Source organism: Fundulus heteroclitus, chromosome 12 (assembly GCF_011125445.2).
Source record: "Fundulus heteroclitus isolate FHET01 chromosome 12, MU-UCD_Fhet_4.1, whole genome shotgun sequence".
Classification (NCBI taxonomy): Eukaryota; Metazoa; Chordata; class Actinopteri; order Cyprinodontiformes; family Fundulidae; genus Fundulus; species Fundulus heteroclitus.
In genome coordinates this window covers 7,475,853-7,496,248 of record NC_046372.1, presented here as the reverse complement: position 1 = coordinate 7,496,248, position 20,396 = coordinate 7,475,853, and the positions used below count along the sequence as shown (strand labels likewise).

At 38.1% G+C, this 20,396-nt stretch overlaps 1 protein-coding gene across 1 annotated transcript in view; it reads left to right on the top strand.

Moving 5' to 3' along the window:
- The window catches only part of pde4d (phosphodiesterase 4D, cAMP-specific), a 271,210-nt gene that overhangs the window by 47,367 nt on the left and 203,447 nt on the right, over positions 1–20,396 (top strand). The window contains exon 3 of the mRNA XM_012870008.3: positions 13,468–13,706. Coding sequence (XP_012725462.2) covers positions 13,468–13,706 — 239 coding nt within the window. The remainder of the gene's footprint in view (positions 1–13,467; positions 13,707–20,396) is intronic.

Sequence of the window (20,396 nt, the reverse complement as noted above, 5' to 3'; positions counted from 1 at the left end):
GATACCCAAAGCATTCTCAAACTATTTTGCCATGTGGAAGGCCTTAGTATTGTTTAGGAGGGAACAGCCATTTTTATGTAGCTAGTTTATGTCACTGTGACCTCCCGTCGAATAGTAAGTCCCTTGGATTTCATGCAAAACATTACCGAATGGGTTGTGCTGTCACTCCTGGTTTCTCTATTTCAGACACGGTACTTAGTATTTCTCAGCAGTGAAACAATTTTGCATTCTGAAGCTTCAGACTCAAAATCCTTTATGTATTCAGTTTAAATTTGATCTGGCACAACAAAATAAATGAAGGGTATACTTATAGAAGAAAAAGAAAAGAAAAATCTAACACTGTGGGATGCATTTTTATTCACCCCCAGGAGTCAATGCTTTGTTGCACTAACATTTGTTGTAATCAAGTCCTTTCTGGGACTTCTATCAGGTTTGCTGATCTAGAGGATAACAATTTTTGCACCTTCCTCTTTGCAAAATAGCAAGTGAGAAGTGCTACCACAGTTTCTCAACAGGATTTAGGACTTTGTCTGTTACCTGACTCCGCCAGATAGATTTGCTCCGCATATCCATCTGGAAACCTTCCGTTGAAGTAACTTTGGGAAGGGGCGAAAATACTGGTTAGCTGATTGGCCTATGTTGGTGATAGACGGGCCAAATGAACCAATCAGATTCGTCGTCGCTCGTAACAGAGCGACGACGAAAACACAACCACAAGCCAAGCTACTCTTGCTGCTGCAGGTAAAGGCTCGTTAGCTCAGCAAAGAAATACTCTGTAATTCCGATAAAACTTGCTCGATAGCCACGCTAACGCTAGTTTCATCGGCTGAAACCGCCATGTTGTTTAGACTGAACTGACGCGCTTCCCGTTGCGTCACACCTCAACCCGCCTCAAAGCCAACGCTGATTGGACGTTCGTTTGGTGAACGGCTCCAAATTTTCTTCAACGGAGAGTAGCCAGACTGATCTGCGAGTGAAACCTTGAAACCTCGCGAGATCAGGATGGTCTCACGAGGCTACTTTGTCTGGGCCATTCTAACACAAAACTGTTGGTGGACCCCATCAGCCCTGACACACACAGTTTAAGCCCCTCCCTCCAGTTAGGAAATATTCCCAACCAAGCTGAAAATCTCTTTTATTCCTACAGTCACTGGCTTTTTAAAGAAATTGTAGCAATAAATGGTCTAATTTAAAGTTGCTATCAAACTGCTGTGTTTTGCCTTCAGTTTTAGTTCTAGTTGATTACTTATTTACTTTCTTAAGGTATGTATAAGATTGATCTCTTTTTATCTTAGTGAAGTTGCCTGCTATCTTCCTGTCTTGTCAATTGTTTTGTAATTCCTTGTGATTTGGCAACAAAATGCCCTTCAGCGACCTAATAAAACAAAAGTCTAAAATATGAACATGCTTTGATCCAAACGCTTCTATTGTAGCTCTGGTTTTATGCCTGATGTTGTTCTCCTTGCTGGAAGTTGCCGAAGTCTTTTGCAGCATCTAACAGATCAATCTCAATTCATATTCCCCATTTCTCCAACCAGGAAGAAAACAGTAAGAGCTGCCCTGTTGGTTAGAGGGGGTGAGAAATGTATTAACAGCCAGGGTGCTAATAATTCTGACATCAATAATCTCAAACACATTTACACATTTTACAAATCTTTACCAGGGCTACCTATGAATTTATCTATCTTTGTATATGCCTATGGTTTATTAATACAGGTCTGCATGATCTTGAGCTCTGCAAACTGAGAAAATTCTACAGCAGCTGCAGAAAGTGTTACGACTCCCTCCTCTAGACAGCACTGTAGCTGCTCTCAAAGTCAGTCAGATTCTTACCCTTCTTTCATTCTATTTTAACTTCTACCCTTCTTTCATTCTATTTTAACTTCTAACAGCTCAACTTTGAAAACTTCCCCTGCTACCATCTTACAGATTGTGCTTCTATAAAGAGAATATTATTTTTTTCAGTGTACATTCAACGATTCATGATGATGTGGCTGACCACTTGACTTTTACAAAAGACACCAAAATCCTAACATGAAATATCACTATTTCCCACGTCCCATTTCTCAAAATAATACCGTATGTGTAAGAAATAAAAATCTGAATATGTATGATTATGCAAATTCTGTCCACAAACTGACTAAATAACTGCAGGAGACTTGCTTGAGCACATAAAGTTGTGGGAATGTGATGTCTCTCTCTCTCTCTCTCTCTCTCTCTCTCTCTCTCTCTCTCTCTCTCTCTCTCTCTCTCTCTCTCTCTCTCTATATATATATATATATATATATATATATATATATATATATATATATATATATATATATATATATATATATATATATATATATATATATATATATATATAGTTGGAATACCTAAAAATACAGGGAGAATTTGCATATAACAGTAGCTGCAGACTCTTAACAGGCTCAAGGAAGTGTTTGAAAGCGCATCATGACTGTAGGTATGATTGAAGAAATAATTTAATGTCTGTCTAGACAGACAGACAGACAGACAGACAGACAGACAGACAGACCACCCCACAGCTTTACAGCTTTGCTTTTGCAGTAGAAATGTATACACTGGTTGTAAACACCAGAAACATTCACCCTGGAGTAAAACTGAAACCTCTATCAGACCTTCTGCACAGACATTACAAGCAGGAAACACAATGAAATCCATGTTTCATGTGAAATTATTACTACAGAGTAACAAAAATCGCTTTTAAGCGAATAAGCTCGAATATTTCTATCCACTCTCTGCAGTTTGGGAGTTTATAAGACAGAAAAGGGCTAAAATGTGAAACAAAAAGCCACTCACGTAATAACCCTGAGGATAGAACCTACTGCTTTGTTACTAAGGCAGTGGCAGCTTTTACAAAAAGGTGGGAACTGCCTATGAACTCTCAGATAACCAGGAGTGCGAAATGTCTTTTTCAGCCTCGTGATTCACTGCAGTTCCTTCAAACCAATCTTTTTTTAATTACCTCGCTTATCTCCTTGACATCTTCCTTTCTTTTCCGTGTTAACCCCTCTCTGCTTCTGTCACTCCTCTCCTCCTCTTGCCTCTGGGTGTTCCCCAGAATCCATTTCAGTTTCCCCACTCTGATAATAAATCCATTGCGGCAGTAAAATCAGAGAACCGGGATGAATGACAGGACTGATCACAAGGAGTTGCGCAGACTGAGCTCATTCTGCCCTCTGGGTGGAAATTATAAGAGTACATTTCTGTTTTTTTTTTTTTTAATCTAACCCTTAGAAGCACCTCATGATCACATAAATTTTGAGTACCTTATAGAAAAAAGTTTGCCAAGTTTGCCAATATATTCTAAGTGGTTTCTGTGACCTGGAATTTTAACTTGCATTAGGAAATATTGCTCTTTTTTAATCTTACAACGCATGCAGAATATAGGATATAATGCATTAGGTTATATGTGATTGGAAACTGAAAAGGTGATATTAGTTTCAGTGAGACGGAGCGAGGGAATGCCTTTTAGCTTTGCCTCAGGTTTCGTTCTGGCACTCTTAGCAGAAGCCACCACTGATGATATAAGCTTAAAAAAAAAAAGGGGGAAAGCTGCAGGGAAAAAAAGATTTCTTGCAGAATGCACACACCCCATATTAATAATTCACCAACATTGTTTCCGGGAGCATAATTGTCATAAAAACCAAACAAAGCCACAAAGCTGAGGTTTGCTGCTGAAATCACCCCACAGTCATGTCAACACCATCAGAATTATGGTGGCATATTCATCTCTGAAAAGGTCAACAGAAAAAGAGTGCACTTCTGAAAGATTCAACTGATGCATTTCATGTTATGCTGCGCTCTAATTGAAATGAATTAATTCATCAACCTTGAACAGGAGAGCGAGGATCTTGAAAATATTCACGTGTAAAAGCCTTTTGGCTCCCGAGGGGCTCAGCGTGGAGACGGCGCTGCGTGCATTGTGATCAGAAATGAGTAACGTCTGATATGGCGGAGCAGGAACATTCAAAATAGGTGAAATACTGCGGACTTCATATCAAGTCATCTAGCCATATTGTACGTGGGAGAAAGGCAAGAGGTGGGCCGAGCGTAAATGAGGAAAATGTTATAAAATGAAGGATAATGTGGCAGGATCTCAGCCCTCAGAGAAGGAAGAGCTTGATGGTGAGGCGGAAAAAAAAAAAAAAAAAAAAACAGCTGAATGATGGCAGTATTGAACCACCTGCATCTCTGTGAAGCCTCACATCAAGAGTTTTCATCAAAGGCTACAACTCCCTACAGAAACTGTGGATGAATAATTTTTTGTCTAACAGATTCTATTCCACATACATTTTTAACCGCTTTCATAATAAAAGCATATAACTCAAAGCCGAGCGTGAGCTGTCTTTTCTCAGCTGCTGCCCCTTGAAATGCATTTTCATTTTGGTTGCAGATATTAAAAAATGAGTAATTCAAGCACACGAGAGTCATATGTAAGCAAACATAGAAAAACTCTTCTCACATGTCCATGCAATATGACTCAGATTATCTTTTGGAATCTTGCAAGGTAAGAGCTCAATTTAGAACCTGACCCATTTTGCATTGATTTCTTAAACTACCGTTTCCCCTAAAATTAGATCAACTGGATTAAGTACTTTTTCACAGAGACCAAAGGAGAGTTTCACTGTGTCACAAAGCTAATTTAAGGACCTAAAGTATCACTTTATCTGTGTATTTGTAAAAAAAAAGTTGATGGGAATGGGTTTTCTGAAAGCAGGTCAATTTGCTATCCAATTACAGCTAACCTTCAGTTAGCCAACAAATTAACCACTTCATCTTTATTTAATTGCTGAATTTATTTGCTTCGTTTGAACTTCAAACTAGTGTCTTCCTTGTAGATGAACCCTGAATATCTTGTTAATTAAATTTGTGTGCAAAGCACTTTTGAAAACAACTAAAGCTGACCAAAATATCCGTCAGACTTTGAGCTCAATGTTGTCTGAACTCTGTCTGTAGTTGTTTCTGAGGTTTATGCTAATTAGTCACCTATTTTTGTTGTGATTTGCTAATGTTTCCTGTGTCTTTCAGCCATTTTAGCCTCCCTCAGTTTGCAGCACATTGAGTTTATTATTCGCCTGGTGCATTTCCTAGTAATCACGTTCAACTGTATTCATACGCCCGCTTCATGAGTCTTTGTCAGAGCCTCGTGTTTTCCCACCTTCTGTGTCGCTGATCATCTCCTTGTTGTGTGGAATCTCCATGCTTTCTGCGGTCCTTTGTTTTTGCTTCAGGAAATGTATTTTAAACCACTTCTCCTTGATTCAGCCTGCCTTCTGCCGGTTGTTGGGTCCTGCAGCACAGCCAAATAAAGTGAAAGGACATTAACGTTTCAAAGAAATAGATTAAAATAGGTACAAAAAATGGTGTGTCCAGGAAGAGGATTTCTATTCGTTTAGCACCAGTGGAAAATGCACCATTTCAGTGGCCTCTAAACTTATTAGCACCCCTGATACAGGTGTAAAATTTATATTATTCTATTGCATTTAAATGTATTTAATGGGGATAAACACATTAGGAGATAATTGCTTCTAACAAAATCCCCATTGCCATCCGTGTCCCTTTTTTACAGCTTCCATTAAATAAATTTGACTAAAGCAGTTTTGCAATTAAAACTTTCTTATGTTGATCACAGGGTGTAGAAACTTTTCATTTCTACCCAAAGGCTTTCAGTTTCGCTGGGGTATTAATATGTCTTCACCCTTCCCTTTCACCAAATGGGATAGACAAAAGAAGTTCTGCAAGTTCTGCAGCATTATTTGGCTAAGATGTGTTGCAGGAATTCTCAACCGTACAATAAAAGATCAGCACTGCTTTTGTAGTATTATAACAAGTAACTGAGAGCCTCATAAAAGATATGATGTTAGTATTCAAGAAAACTATTTGCAAATCAAAATAAAAAGTCTGGAGCATATCGGGTCAATCTTGTTGAAAAATGCAAAATTGAGAAACGCATAAAGGGTACATAGATTTACTGCTCCCATAGAACAGTAGTTTAAAAACATGAAAAAAACAAAAACAAATGATGCATACTTTATAGCGGTCCAATCTCACACAAACAATGAGAAAAAGACTACCATTGTTTTCAGTACATTTATTTAGAGGAAGAAAGAAAACATTTTATGATTTTGTTTCTAACAAAATCATTAGAGCCACTCTTTTTTTTTGCACCCTTAGCAATTCTTACTGAATAAATGCAACTGAAGCATTTTTGAGACATTTGTAATACCGGGAAAGAAAAATAAACACGCTATTCCACTTGTTTTTTATTTATTTTCTCCCACTTAATAAATAAACTTAAATTAAAGGCTCAGAATTGTCATTCCTTTCCAAGAGCTGTGAGGGCTGTTGTCCCCTGCTGAGTTTGTGGTCCATGTTACAATTACACTACTGTTATTACCTATTTGCACACTCCTATTCTCAGTCAGGAATATCAAATCTGCACATTTCTGTAAATGAAGCCTCAAGATCACTGCACAAAAACTACCTCATTACTTGAGATTGGTGAAGGAGGGACTAATCCATGGAACATGGCTCACATCACTTGCAAAGGGACTGATATCAGAGCTCTCGTACTCTGATACGAACTTGCATGCTCTAACAAAACAAAATTGTAACTATTAAGTTAGTTGTGTATGTGTGTCATGTTATTTGTGTGTATCCTAAGGTGATGTGACCATGCTAAAACATGGTGACAATAAAAGATTCTTTTTAACACGGTCGCAGGGGGGACTGGTGCCCCCCCCCCCAACATACACACATGCACAAGAGAAATTTAAAGAGACTGACTAAACTTACAGGCATACTCCTGCAGACTGGGATTTGAAGCTATGATCTTGTTGCTGTAAGGCAACAGTTCTACTGTGCAGCCCCACGTGGGACCATACTTTTTAAAATAGATTTTCCTGGAAATACTGGGTTGTATGTTTTGATTTGGACCAGAACATTTAAGCGAAACCAGCTGGCTAACACACAAATTAGTACTGGCTGTGCCCGTGTTTCCAAGCTGCAAATATTGGCTAACCAACCTTCTGATTAGAATATAAATCATGCATTAATTCCATGCGGAGAGGGAAAAGCCTCTCGCAAACTTGGCTGATAAAATCTGCTCGCCCATCGATGTTGACTGTCACGTCTCATGGCAAAACAGAAGCAGTTTCATCTGTCCGACTATTTTAAAACACCTAGATTTGTGACGCAACTGTTGAGATGTGGATATGCAACAACAGACATTCACTGTGGAAATAATATAAATACCTAAAGCTTTACTCATATGATTATGTTGTTTCTTTCTTGTATATTATATAGTTTTTTTCCCCCATGAATCCAAGTTTATTGAAAAAACGTGCGCTGGGGTCACACAACCTGATGGGTTATACTGACATAGGTCCACTTGACCACGCAGATAGATTGGCGTATGAAGTCCACTGAGAGCCAAGGAGAGTCATTGCAGACCAATTAACCTTTCCGTGATCCCACTTATCATAGAGAGACACTTGAGGCTTTGGGAGAGACAGCCAAAGTGAGTGGAAGTGAAGTGACCGCGTGCATAATCTTGATAAAATAGAAACACACACACACATATAGACTGAGTGTCCAAGTAATTAAAAACAGTGATAGACAGCAAGAGCAGTATTGATCATATATTCAGCGTTCTGCTGTAAAACCAGAGGGCCATACACGGATGACACTGGTACCAGTTTATCTCATCATTTTTCCCTAGACAAACACAAAAGGAAACAGGTCTGGAAATAACTGAATGGAAAGTGATGATTTCCTAGATCTAAATACTTCTTGCTTTTCTGTGGGACGTTTCTGTACATTTAGTGTACAGAACACCAACGCTGCTTTAAAGGGTCCACCAGACACACCTCAGAAGTCCAATATCTCCAACTCATGGTGTTATCTCCATGTACTGTACAGTATAGACTTGCTACTTGGTTGCCGATCCTTTTGAAAGAGTTACTGCATTACTGGCATTGAGGTGATCAGCATGTGTGTCTGCTGAGGTTTTAAGAAGCCCAGGGTGCCTTAAATATACTGCATTGTTGGATCAGATGTGTCTCCCCTTCCTCTCAACAATACCCTGTATGTAGATTGTCTTTGGGCTCTAAATCAGGAGAGTTTTCTGACCAGTCAAAATGAGTAACATGATCATCAAACCTGCCAGCGTGGGCTGTTACTAGAGTTGGTGTTACTGGTGCTGAAGCGATTTAACACAAGGAATGGCAACAATAGTAGACCATGTCCTCGAACTGTAACTGAAGTCTACACCTTAAACCTTCCCCAAACTCTTGAGCTTTGCTTCACAATCTTTGAACCTGTTGCTTATGAATCACTTTCCACCACATCTTTTCTTTACTCTAAGCTTCCCATAATTATACTTTGATATAGCACTCACAACGTGGCATTTCTTTTTATTTTCCATTATTAGTATTGGCCCTACGTTAGATTCTAAATTCCAATCAACTGGGTGTGTTTTTTATGAGCTGGAAGTCATAATGATCACCATTAATGAAGACAAACACTTAAAATATTGTCACTCTGTGTGCATCAAATCCACACAATGAGTCCAACTTTCTGGATGATATTCAAATTTTGTTGGGATGCATCACACTTTTAAGCATGCAAATGTTTTTCACTTGCTAATTAATATCATTGTAACTGAAGGACTGACACAAGGGAAATTAATGAATCTATTACGGAGGATTAGAGCCGTCTGAAGGGCAAGTGGGGGCCTAACAGCGGTGAGAGGAGGATCAGCTGGCCGTTACATAAGTTCACTCTTTGGTCTGTGATTGCGCTACGAACGGAATTTAAGATTAATACTAATTGAATCTCAGTGACTCATTGGATCCACGTCCCACCTGCTTTGCCTTCAGCCCACTGAAAAATGAAAGGGAAATCATGTGGGCTCCCGTATTAGCCCCCCATAAGCCACTGTCTGCCAATGAGTCTAATGCAGGTAATTATGTGGGAATGAAAGGCTGCATGACTTTATGGATGAAGATTGGCATCTTGATGGATGCAGGGGCGGACAGGTGGTGGCGGTGAGGTGTGTCAGCTGCAACTGGTGAGACAGAACTGTGGTGACAGAAGGAGGGGGGGGGGGGGGGTGCGATAAAAGCACATGTACACATACAGTATGTAAGTTGGTGCTTTGGGACATTTCCTTGGCTGATAGAGACATGTGTTCCTGTGAGGAGCAGCAAACAATGCCGCACAAGCTGCCAGAGAAATGTTTTTGTTTACCGCTGAAGGTGTTTTCAGTCGGCGGCTTGCTGCAGGGCGAACATGAGCTATTCAGATCAGAGCTGCTGTTGTGATCGTCAAAGACGGGATGTGAACCTTGCTCAGAAATCTGCACTTCTGATACTTTCAACTGTTTTTGTTGTTTTAAATGAATGAAAAGGGGGCGTCAGAAGTGTTGTATAATTCCTACAGCTAATTCAGGGTAATAGAACCACATTAATGCAAATTTGACTCATTCAGTTTTATTGTCATTGATATCGTGTTCAGCAGCATTAAACACTTTTGGGAGTTAGTCTAAGCCTGGGAACAACTTTGCTGACAATATTGTGAAAAAATGCAAAACCATTTTAATTTGCGTAAAATCTTTTTCAGGGCTGCTGCTTCTCTTTTGCAACGCTACTCTTGTAAATTACTTTTGAGCTAGAAAGAAATTTATTCGCATTAACTTAACAGTCTGAGGGTTACTTCTCTCCACCACACCAGATGGGATCGTAACGTCTGAATCTCGCTTTTTTTTTCATTTTCCCCTTCTATGTATAAATTTGCTCTAAAAAAATTAAGACTCCGTTTTCATTCATTTTTGTTAGTGCCAGGCTGTTGCCTTTTTTTAACTAACTTTATAAATGACTTTGCTATGTCGTAGAAATATTTTGAATCCCCTGAATGCATACTAAGAAAAATGTCTAGATTAGTCAGGTCACTGATTCATTGTTATTATATACTATATTTAAAAGGGTAGTATAGCTCAAACATAAATGTTACCGTATGATGCACTGCACCATATTAAAGCATAAGCTAATTCACATCTGCTGTCCCTTAACAGATAAAACAACGTGATATAGAATACAAAAATAAAAATAAAGCAACACAACAGTTTATATTCTTGGGCAGAGAGGGTGAAACCCGGTGCAGTCCCTGGCTGAAGGTCTCCCCTGAGCCTGTGCAGCATCAGTCTGCTGCTACGTTACAACAGGCTCCTCTTTCTTCACCTTCCCCAGCCACATTTGCACCTCGTGGGAAATAAACCCCCAAACCATCAGCGGTAATCTCCGTCCTGATGCGTAAAGTGCTGCATGTATCAGGTTGTCTTAGGTGCCTGGCAGTGCACACGAGCCTTGTCTGAATTACAGAGCAGCATCAATAAACTTAGTCTATTTATGTGTTATTATTTCAGGAGTGTAGTAAATTACACGAATAGATCTTTTTTTTTTTTTGCGCTTATTACTGATTCAGGGCTTTTTCAAAAACACTCATAGCTGCAGCATGCAAATCTCAGGCCTAATATATCTTCTGCATACAAACCTCCAACAGCGCTATAATAAAAATTATATCTTATCATGAAACTGACTCATTATCGGGAATGCAGTATATAGAGATTAGCTGAATATGCTACAAAGCAAAAACCGAAAAGCATTTGATATAATTAAGCTAAAAAGTATCAACTTGAAAACTACCTATCTGACATCCATCATATTTGCAGACACAAGCCGTGTTTCTATCAATGTTTTTTTTAATGAGCATTTTGAAGTCGCGCGTTAGAAATTGCTGATGGTAATGGCAAAATTTTAAATAACTTCCTTAATTTTGCAAAACAGTTTTTAGGTTCGCTTGAGGTGGTTTTTGGGGTTTTGCGAAAAACCGTTAATGCGCTAAACAGGAGATGGAAACACATTTGCAGAATACGTTACGGGTAACATCAGCTTCTGATGGAATTATGCTTTGCGTAGTTTGGCAATTCGCTCCCAACCCATAGATGGAAACAAACCTAATTTGCATTTTTGTTTCTGCAACATTTTAAAAGTTTGCTCAAAACTGGCATGCCAATCGGATGGAAACACAACTATAAATGTTGCTGTTGGACTTCCTAGCAATGACGTAACTGTATAAACTGTACCGCTTGCAGTTTGTGTCAGCATTATTTATGTGCCGAAATAAAAACCACAAGCTCAACTCACTGAAAAATTTCCATGATTTCGCGGTACACACGCATTAAAAAAAAGCTGCGAGCAGAATGCGAATGTTAACGGTTGACCCAACGCTCAACAATAAATCCTTTTCCATTCACGCAGAACAATGACCGTGTAGTTTGCAGCGAGATTAATGGCACACGATCAGCTTCCATTCATCATCCTGTCTCAAATGAACACCTTGCACGTGTGCGCTGGCGTATTGAAGTTTGTCCTGAGTCCTGGAAGATACTGTGGGAACTATTCAATGACACGGTAACTAATTAACTTTGTGGTTTCCCACAAGGGCAATACACCTCAAAAATTGACTTGATATTGAACCTCCATCGACTACCCGCTGTTGACCTGGATCACCTTCAGGGGTGGGAGAAAAGAATCCGCTGAACTGAAGGACAATAAAGCAAACCACAGTAATTTCCTTCAACACAGCTGGATTAAATGGTTGGAATTAACTCTAGCAGCGCATAAAATTTTATGCAGGTATGTTGAACCAACATCTACAGTAAAACACGTGTGAAACTTCAGCCCGTCCTGCTACTTTAGCCACAGTTCCACTGACCCTGCTCAGCCTTTTGGTTGATTCTCTTATTAAAAATTCTTCATTTTATACAGTAAGCTAACCCCACTTTAGTCTATTCCACATCGTCCTCCCTGACTTGTCTGATGTGTTTCCTGGCCTTTGTGACACTCATCGTTGGCTAATTTTTCCAAAGTCTTCACAGAACAGCTGGAGATTAGAACACACACGGATCATCTCAATTTACTGATTAGCCGACTTCTGAAGGCCGTTCATTTCACTGGATTTTGTTTAAGGATATAGTAAAGGGAGCTAAATGGAAATTCATGCCATACTTTTCAGATTTTAATTGGAAATAGTTTTGTAGACTATGTTTTATTTGATTCCACTTTAAAATCCCATCCAAAGGAAATCTGTGGTTGTAATTTGAGGTAATGGGGAAAAGTTCAAGAAATATGAATGTTTTTGCAAAGCTGTGTAAGCATTAGAATGAATAGTCCCAAATAATTTTTGGTCCTGAAGATTTGTACCTGACATTCGAGAGAGTTATGTTAAACTGTAACCCAGGGTAACCTTGCTTCAGACAAATGGCACTTTATGAGAGGCTCTCTGCTGCAGCCATTACCGCAGCAGAATCAACTTTTCTGATAACCACTTAACGGTTTATTGACCACCCGATGTCTTTCCTCCAGGTTAACTTGCTACTGTAAAATGAGTTTCTGTCGTCTCGCTCTCGTCTCATCTCCTGCGTTTAAAGTCCTCAGCTTCTTTCTACCCTCAGCTGGAGCTCTTATCAGTGGATTATTATTTTTTTGCCTCTTCTTCTCCCTCTTGTCTGTACAGTGTCATTTTCACTTTGAGCTGCTACTTCTCCTCAAGTGAATCACTTTCAGTTTGAACCTTTGTCAAGTAAAATAAGGGTTCAGTGTTCTCTTTCAAGATGTGTGCTTTCTCTTTGTAGTTGTTAATTTTTTTATAAAACACATAATCAGGTGCTTATTCCTAAATGCGCAACTACTTTATTTGCAATTGCCGGGGACCGTGTCTGAAAGTCTATTGATGCAGTGAAGGAAACGGTTTTAAAATTAAATTCAAAATTGGCAGACTTGCTCTAGTGGCTTCCTTCACTATTTGTGTGCCTCCCTGAGAAAGAGCATCTTGGAAATCCAGCGAGGCAATGCAAGCATCCTGAGAAATATTATTGCATTCATTTTACCCTATAGATCTTTCTGTATATGTATTCCCTTGCTAAATTATTAAGGGCCCTTGAACTTTTTACATTTTCTCACATTGCTTGTGATCGATTAACACCAAATAGATGATAATTATAAGGTAGAATAACAATTATACATGGATTTCTAAATCTCTTACTGTCAAAAGAAGTTTGACATGCATTTGCTTTCAGTCCATACTTAATTCTGGTACCACCAAGCTTAGGTTATAATTGTCCAAAATAAAGGTCTAGTTGCTAACACGCCCAGAGACCCGAGGCTCGAGGTTGGTAGTTTAACATAATATTGATGATATTTTGCGAACAAGGCACATCACAATGTAAAAGGAACTGGCATTGCAGTTTTTGAATATTCCACCTAGGGTGTTGTAATTCTTCACAGAGCCAGCGTTTAAACTTTTTTTTTTTTTACTATTACAAACACATCCATCATTTCCTTAAGGTCTGATCTTACCTGCCCGTCTTGTCTTTCCCCTCAGGTGTCCGACGAGTCATCTGAATCACCAGAGCCAGGGCCTGTCAGCTGCATGGAGCCCTTTCTGGTGCGCAGGCTCTCCTGCCGGACAGTCCAGCTGCCCCCCCTGGCCTTCAGACAGGCCGAACAGTACTACTTCGATCGGAAGCCCGAGTCGGACACGGTCACAGTTCCACCGCGGCCCACGACGCTGCCATTGCGAGCGCCGCCGCTCATCGCCATCACCTCTGCCGACACTACCAGGTAGGAGGATGTGGACCTCGACAGCGCCACACACAGAAAGCTAATTTTCCAGGTTATTCTAAATGTTGAACTGGATTGGATTGACACATGAATAAAACAAATAAACAAACAAACAAAAAAAAAATGCGGGGATCCAATAATTGCATAGCATAAAATGAATGGTGAGTAAGTTAGCCATAACCCGTTGCAACAATAAGTGGCTGCTGCAAATAAATGATACCAAATGACCGAAAACAACAAATATGTTTCTGAATGTGTGTTTTGTTTGTTGTTTTAAAGGTGTATTCTGTTTCTTACACACAAATGTGACTTATTTTTAACAGTTTCAAAGCTACAACTACTCAAGAGGAACAACTTCAAACAATGTATTTGTTTAGGCATTGCTCTACATCCTACAATGAATTGCAAAACTATCCACCAACTTTACTGCATTTTAGTCCCATTAAAACCACAACTTTAAGGTATTTTATTTGGATTATGCTAATGACTGGGAAGTGGAAAAGAAAGTGATACATGGTCTCCAATGTTGGTAACAAATAGGAATATAAAGTAATATTCAATAAATATGAAAATTACTGAAAAGTTTGTTTGCCTCTTGCCCATTGAATGCTGGAGATAGGCACCAGCACCGCTCCCAACCCCACAGGGATAAGCGTGATGGAAGATGGATGGATGGATGTAATCAAATCCTATAATATTCCATAATTAATATATAATAATAGTAATAATAATTGTAATCATATTTTTTTGTCTTTTGTACCAAGTGTGATTAAAATTGGAGTCCATTAAGCCATGGCAGAACATTTGGAATTTTAAATAACAAATAAATAAAGAAAATAATAAATTTTATCTGTCTAGTCTACAGTGGGATTAATATGTATTTGATTGACTGCTGAATTTGCTCTCTGAAGTGAAATGAAGAGTCTCCTTTTAATATGGTCAGAAAATCCCCCCAAAAAATAGCAAGAGCACATTATATGCAAGTTAAACATGAAGTTGCATGTTAGTGAGTAGAATAAGGGGTTGATCTGCACTTTGAGTTCAACTCAGAGCACAAAAGTGTTTCTAGTAGTATGTCATCAGAGTCTCAGGAGGGATTTAGGTCCACTCTTCATCAGAAACTTGGCTGCTGATCAGCAACTTTAAGCATCAGCTTTGCACAGATTTTTTTTTTTGCAGGATTGAGGTCTGGCTAGGCAACTCCATGAGCTCACTGTTCTGTTCTGTTTTTGCCCAAGTCTTTTGGAACAGGGCACCATCCGTTGGCCTCTAGATGTTAATTGTCAGAGTATGCTATTGGTCAACTCATACTGTAGTCATGCCTAATTCTCCACCTTTCTCATTATCCTCAGTGCTTGAAACAAATTCCTGAATGGAGCTTCAGATTAAGGCTGTCATTTTACAATTGTTCCATTTTCCAATCATTGCACCAACAAGTGTCACCTTTGCATTAACTTTCTTGCTCGTGGTCTTGGGTAGCATCCCATCCTTGTTAAGGCATTTAGCTCTTGGTGTGCTCTTCATTAGCTGATCTGTGTGCTACATGGGAAGTGGTTCTAGTTTGGTTGTAGGGGATGACATGATTGTTTTAATAACATGTAAATTATTTTTCACTTTAATATCATGTTTATTTCTGTATCATGTTTATTAGTTGACATTCTGTCTCTTCATACTACAATGAAACTGCAACAAACACAAGAGATGCATTTCCTTGTAAGTGATCAAACTTTTAAAATGAGCTCAAATATTTTCCATCCACTATGTTTCCCTATTGGAAAATTTGATCCAAACTTGCATCTGCAAAATGCTGGAGTATGTGTAAAATAGTAAAATATGTGGAGTTAGAAATCTAAACATTTTTGTTCACATAGAAGCTTCCAGGGACGTCATTAAATACAAATGTTTAACATTAAATAGATTACTTGTTATACACAAATAAATGAAGCACAGAGATTAGACAAACTGAAGAAGAAACTAAAAACAACTCCAGAAAACTACTTTATACCTTCAAACAAAATTAATGAAAAGTATGGTTTCAATTAGGTGAACCATCCTAAAAAAATATTTAAGGGCCAAAAGTACAAAACATACGATGTTCATCAAAAAATAAAATAAAACTGGACACCTTTAACCCCCACATAAAATGTCTTTTACTTAAAAATATGTAAATTACATTAATTATGACCAACATTTTATAGTATTCCCACTCAGCCTTTTTTTAAATTAGGGCACATAACAGACTTCTCTTGTTGAGGCTGCTTATGCTCTTGGTATTTGCCACAAGATGTTTTTTTTTATATATATATTAAATATATATTTTTAAGTCTGTTATGGAGGGTGCAAGCTCATCTGAAGCTATCTCTTTGGGCTGACAAAAAAGCTGACAAAGAAGGCTGGTTTTGCTCTGAAGACCACCCATGAGCCTCTAGAGCTGAGTGTGGAAAAAGGATGCTTATTAAAATGAAAAACCATAATGGAAAACCCTGAGCAACCGCTTCTTTAAACTGTAATTCATCAACACAACATATCTAGCAATAATAATTCTGCAAAACCCACAGAGCGTTACAGGAGATACTTCCAGTTTGTCTAAAATAACAGTTTGAGGAATTTCAGATGAGAGTTCCTACAACTTCTAATTTTCCTTTAAGAATAATAAAGTATGACTTGAAGCCAACAAAATGGAAATCAAACTAAAGGGACGTTATTATGAGCTCACTGCCGGAACATTTGATTGGCACAGAGTCTGCTGGATTGGCACATGTGTGGGGTATGGCGTCACAATATGCGTATGCATGCTCCTGTTTAGGTATCAGAGTGGGGACCATTTTTCGGATTTCACCATCAAATTGAGGACCTTTTGTACCAAAGTGAGGACATTTTGCTAAATATTACTCACATTCATGTTGGAATCTGAGTGGTGCATTTTGTGTTGACATTATAGCACAAGTTCTTTAGCAGTGCATCAAATCTGATCCTGAAATCTTAAAAGCAGGACGGAGGGCCTTTTAGTCACAATCACAATTAACATTGATTGATTTGCAATTGAAATTAATTATAGCCAAGAAGCAAACAGTGACAAGTAGTTTAAACTCTCTATTTCTTTGCTATTAGCATATAAACAGAACCAAACAAAGACGAACTGTGATGATTTAAAGCAGAGGATTACTTCGCTTGGTGTTTCTGCTCTCAAAATAATGGGTAACAAATGTTCCTTCCATGAATTGTTTTCCAATTAGAAATGTTCCTTATTCCTTTAATAAGAGGAGATCCATGTGCATTTACTTAGAGAACTTCCCCATTATGATGTGGATGAACATTTAATGTATATCCCAAACACAGCATAGATGAGCTGGAATGATTTGGTTAAACCTCAAGTCTTTAATAGATTTCTTGCAGAAAGTTGACATTACATAGAGAGTATAAAAGGAACATGAACTAAAGCCTGATGAAAAGGCTGGAAGAAACAACATAAATAACAATGTCTTATTTGAATGATCAACACCTGGTGGGGGAACGTCAAACTCTTCTCTGAGTCACCATTGCTGTTATTTCAACAACGTTTCATCAACTCTCAACTTTATAGGACTGCACTGCAAAGTGGCGGAAGAAAAAAAAAAGATATGAGTTTGACATTCATGGCAATACCAGAACTGAGTGTGTAATGAGGCAAACAGAAGAGAAAATGATAGTGGGGGTCTGATTGGAGGTGTTGTTTTTATTTGGGATTTTTTCCACTGAATCACCATGACCCTGAACCAAGCTGCATCAGAATGATGAAGCCAACACAAAGTCCTGATTTATGAAGAACACAGAGTTCTGACCGTTATCGGCCGCAGTTAATCAACTCAACTCCACTGAGTTTTTTTCTTCTTCTTTTTCTTATTAGATTTTATGCTGGGACTATTTCATGTACAATGGACACAGAAACGGAAAGGTTGAAGAGGAAAAAAAAGGAGAGAAACAGATGAGACAAAATGTTTAAAGGGAGAAAAGGTGAAAGAAAGGGAGAGCGAAATATAATATCCTCTGAGTCTGCTTCTGCACCTGCAAAGAGAGATATAACAAGAACAACAAAACCAGCCGATAAAGTATAACAGATACAAACAACCAACTCATTGATACCATCACTGAAGAATATACATTATTATTTAATCTGAGATGTATAAAGTGACAGCTTCTACTCCACTGAACATTTAAGAGAGCACTTGAAAGCAGATGAGACCGAATGAAGGTGTTACAACATGATGGTATAGTGTCGGTCAGCACGGGCATATTGAGAGAACTTCAACTAAGGAAAAATTGGGTTTTTTGCAACTCTGATGTCAAAGGGAGTCATACATGAATTAAAATGTTTGAGATTTAATGTAATAATAATAGTAATAATAATGATGATAATAATAATAATAATAATAATAATAATAATAATAATAATAATAATAATAATAATAATAATAATAATAATAATAATAATATTCTGAATAATAATGTAACGCATTTTCATCAGATATTTAATCAACAGACAGTTTATTTTCATTTAGCCAAAATCAACACTCAGTATGCTCAAAATCACATATTGCTTGTGAAGATTTGCTCCTAAAATAGCTCTGGGTTACAAATTGCATCTGTGGTGATGCAATTTACCCGCATTTAAATGGGGGTATTTTGGGGAAATTTTAATGCATATATTTTTTTTTTTATAAATTACAGCCATACATCTTTAGCTTTTATGACTGGAGATGCTCGCCCCCTCATTGGAGCTGTATGAAAAAATACCACCTGCTGAAAGCTGGTGACAGTTTTGATGTCGAGCAGGAAAAACAAAGGGGTTTACTGATCTAATGGCTTTACAAAAAAATAAAAAATAAAATAAAATCAGGGTAGGGATGTCACAAAAGGTTGAATTTATAATTTTGTGATAATGTTTGGAAGTAATGTTTCAAAGCAGATAGGTTGCCCAAACTGTGTTTTTAATCCAGTTTTCACTCGTTTGAAAATTTAGACGATTTTTATTTTGAAATGTTCCAAAAGATGCATCACCTGCACAGGGCAATAACCGGCATTTACTTAAATTAGCTTTGTAAAGAAGATCTGTCCACTGAGGCTATTTTCATTTATTATTCACAGCTTCATGAATCACTGAAAGGAAATAATCAATCCACTGACTTTTACATCCTTTAAACATCCAGTATCTATGTCCACATTACTAATTAATTTTGAAAGGGAAGTTTGGAATACGATTGCTCCCTGATACAGCCAAGCGATGCTCTTACAGTTACAACGAGTGCCTCATCAGGTTAGCAGTCGGACGTTTCTGTTTTAATCTCTTCACTTCTGCACCTGCTATTTTATCCCTAAAGTGAGGATGGTGTGAAAAAAAGTGGAAATCGTTTGCATCTGCTGGACTTCCAGATAGATTGTGCAAAACAGTTGCACAAAATGTAGGGTGGGGGGATGGCACTGCTTTGTGAATTCCTCCTCAAGTGCATTTAATACAGCAACACAGTATTATTTGGTTTCCTTGCAGAGGAACAGAGAGCATCATAAAAGGCAGGAAGCAAAATTTGAAATTGGTTTGCTGCAAAGCAAAGTATCCTCGCTGTTTGATGGCCTAATAGCATGCAAAGCATTGGTATTTAAATGTTCCCCCATCTGGCTTCAGACAGTGTGACTCATCAAACGATTGAGGTCTAACAGATTTCTGTTCCTCACCCCTGTCACTTACTAATACTAACAGCAATAGAAGAAACATTGCAGAAGTAACATTAAAAGCTAAGGCAACTGGAAATATGTTTTTTTAAAGCGCTATTTAAATGTTCCAAAAACTGTGCATTTTATTTATTTTATTTTAAAGTGCAAAATAGAACAATTTGATACATATCTAATATTTATTCAGGACACTCGGATGTGCTGGAAAACAAAACTGGGGGAAAAAATCAGTTTCTGTCTGGGGATTTTTCCCCCCATCACAGCTCTGTGAATTAAATCCCTTTTGGCAAAGAAGGCTTCTGTATACCCACCATCCTTCTGTATCACAGCCAACGGTGCAGTGGGGAAATCATGATTCAGCTTGGAGATCGAAGTACAGCCAGGGAGTTTGAAGCCGCCTGTGAAGTCAGTGGTCAAAGCTATCTGTCAAATCTAAAATCCCCCATTGTCTTCATGGAAGCAGAGCGGAATCCTCTCATTTACCCAGGGGAGAGTGATGGTCCTCTCTGACTCGATTTTGATCATGAGGGCATGCTTCAAAAGGGCTCTGAATCTCACTTATACACATGGTGCTACATGCATACCTCTGTTCAGTGATATCCCAGATGAGAAGGGAAATGCACCAGCTTCATCCTTCACATTTCTGGTGCTCCCTTCGGGCCTTTACCCTTGATGATTGGACCTTGAGTAGAGCAAAATGAGCTGCTGGTTTCTGCTTGTTAATATGGCTTGTTAAAATGCTGTTGATGATGATGATGATGAATGATTTTATTTCAGACAATTAACAAATTTAACACATTTAACAAATATTAAATAAATCAATTTCAGAAATTAATAAATAATAATAATAATCAAAATAATCAAAAGAGATTCTTCAACCAAGTACCACATACAGTAATTGGTAAAGATTAAATCAAATTTTCTGTTCCAACTCAATTAAATAATTTGAACATACATAGAAATGAGATAAACAAAATTTTCATC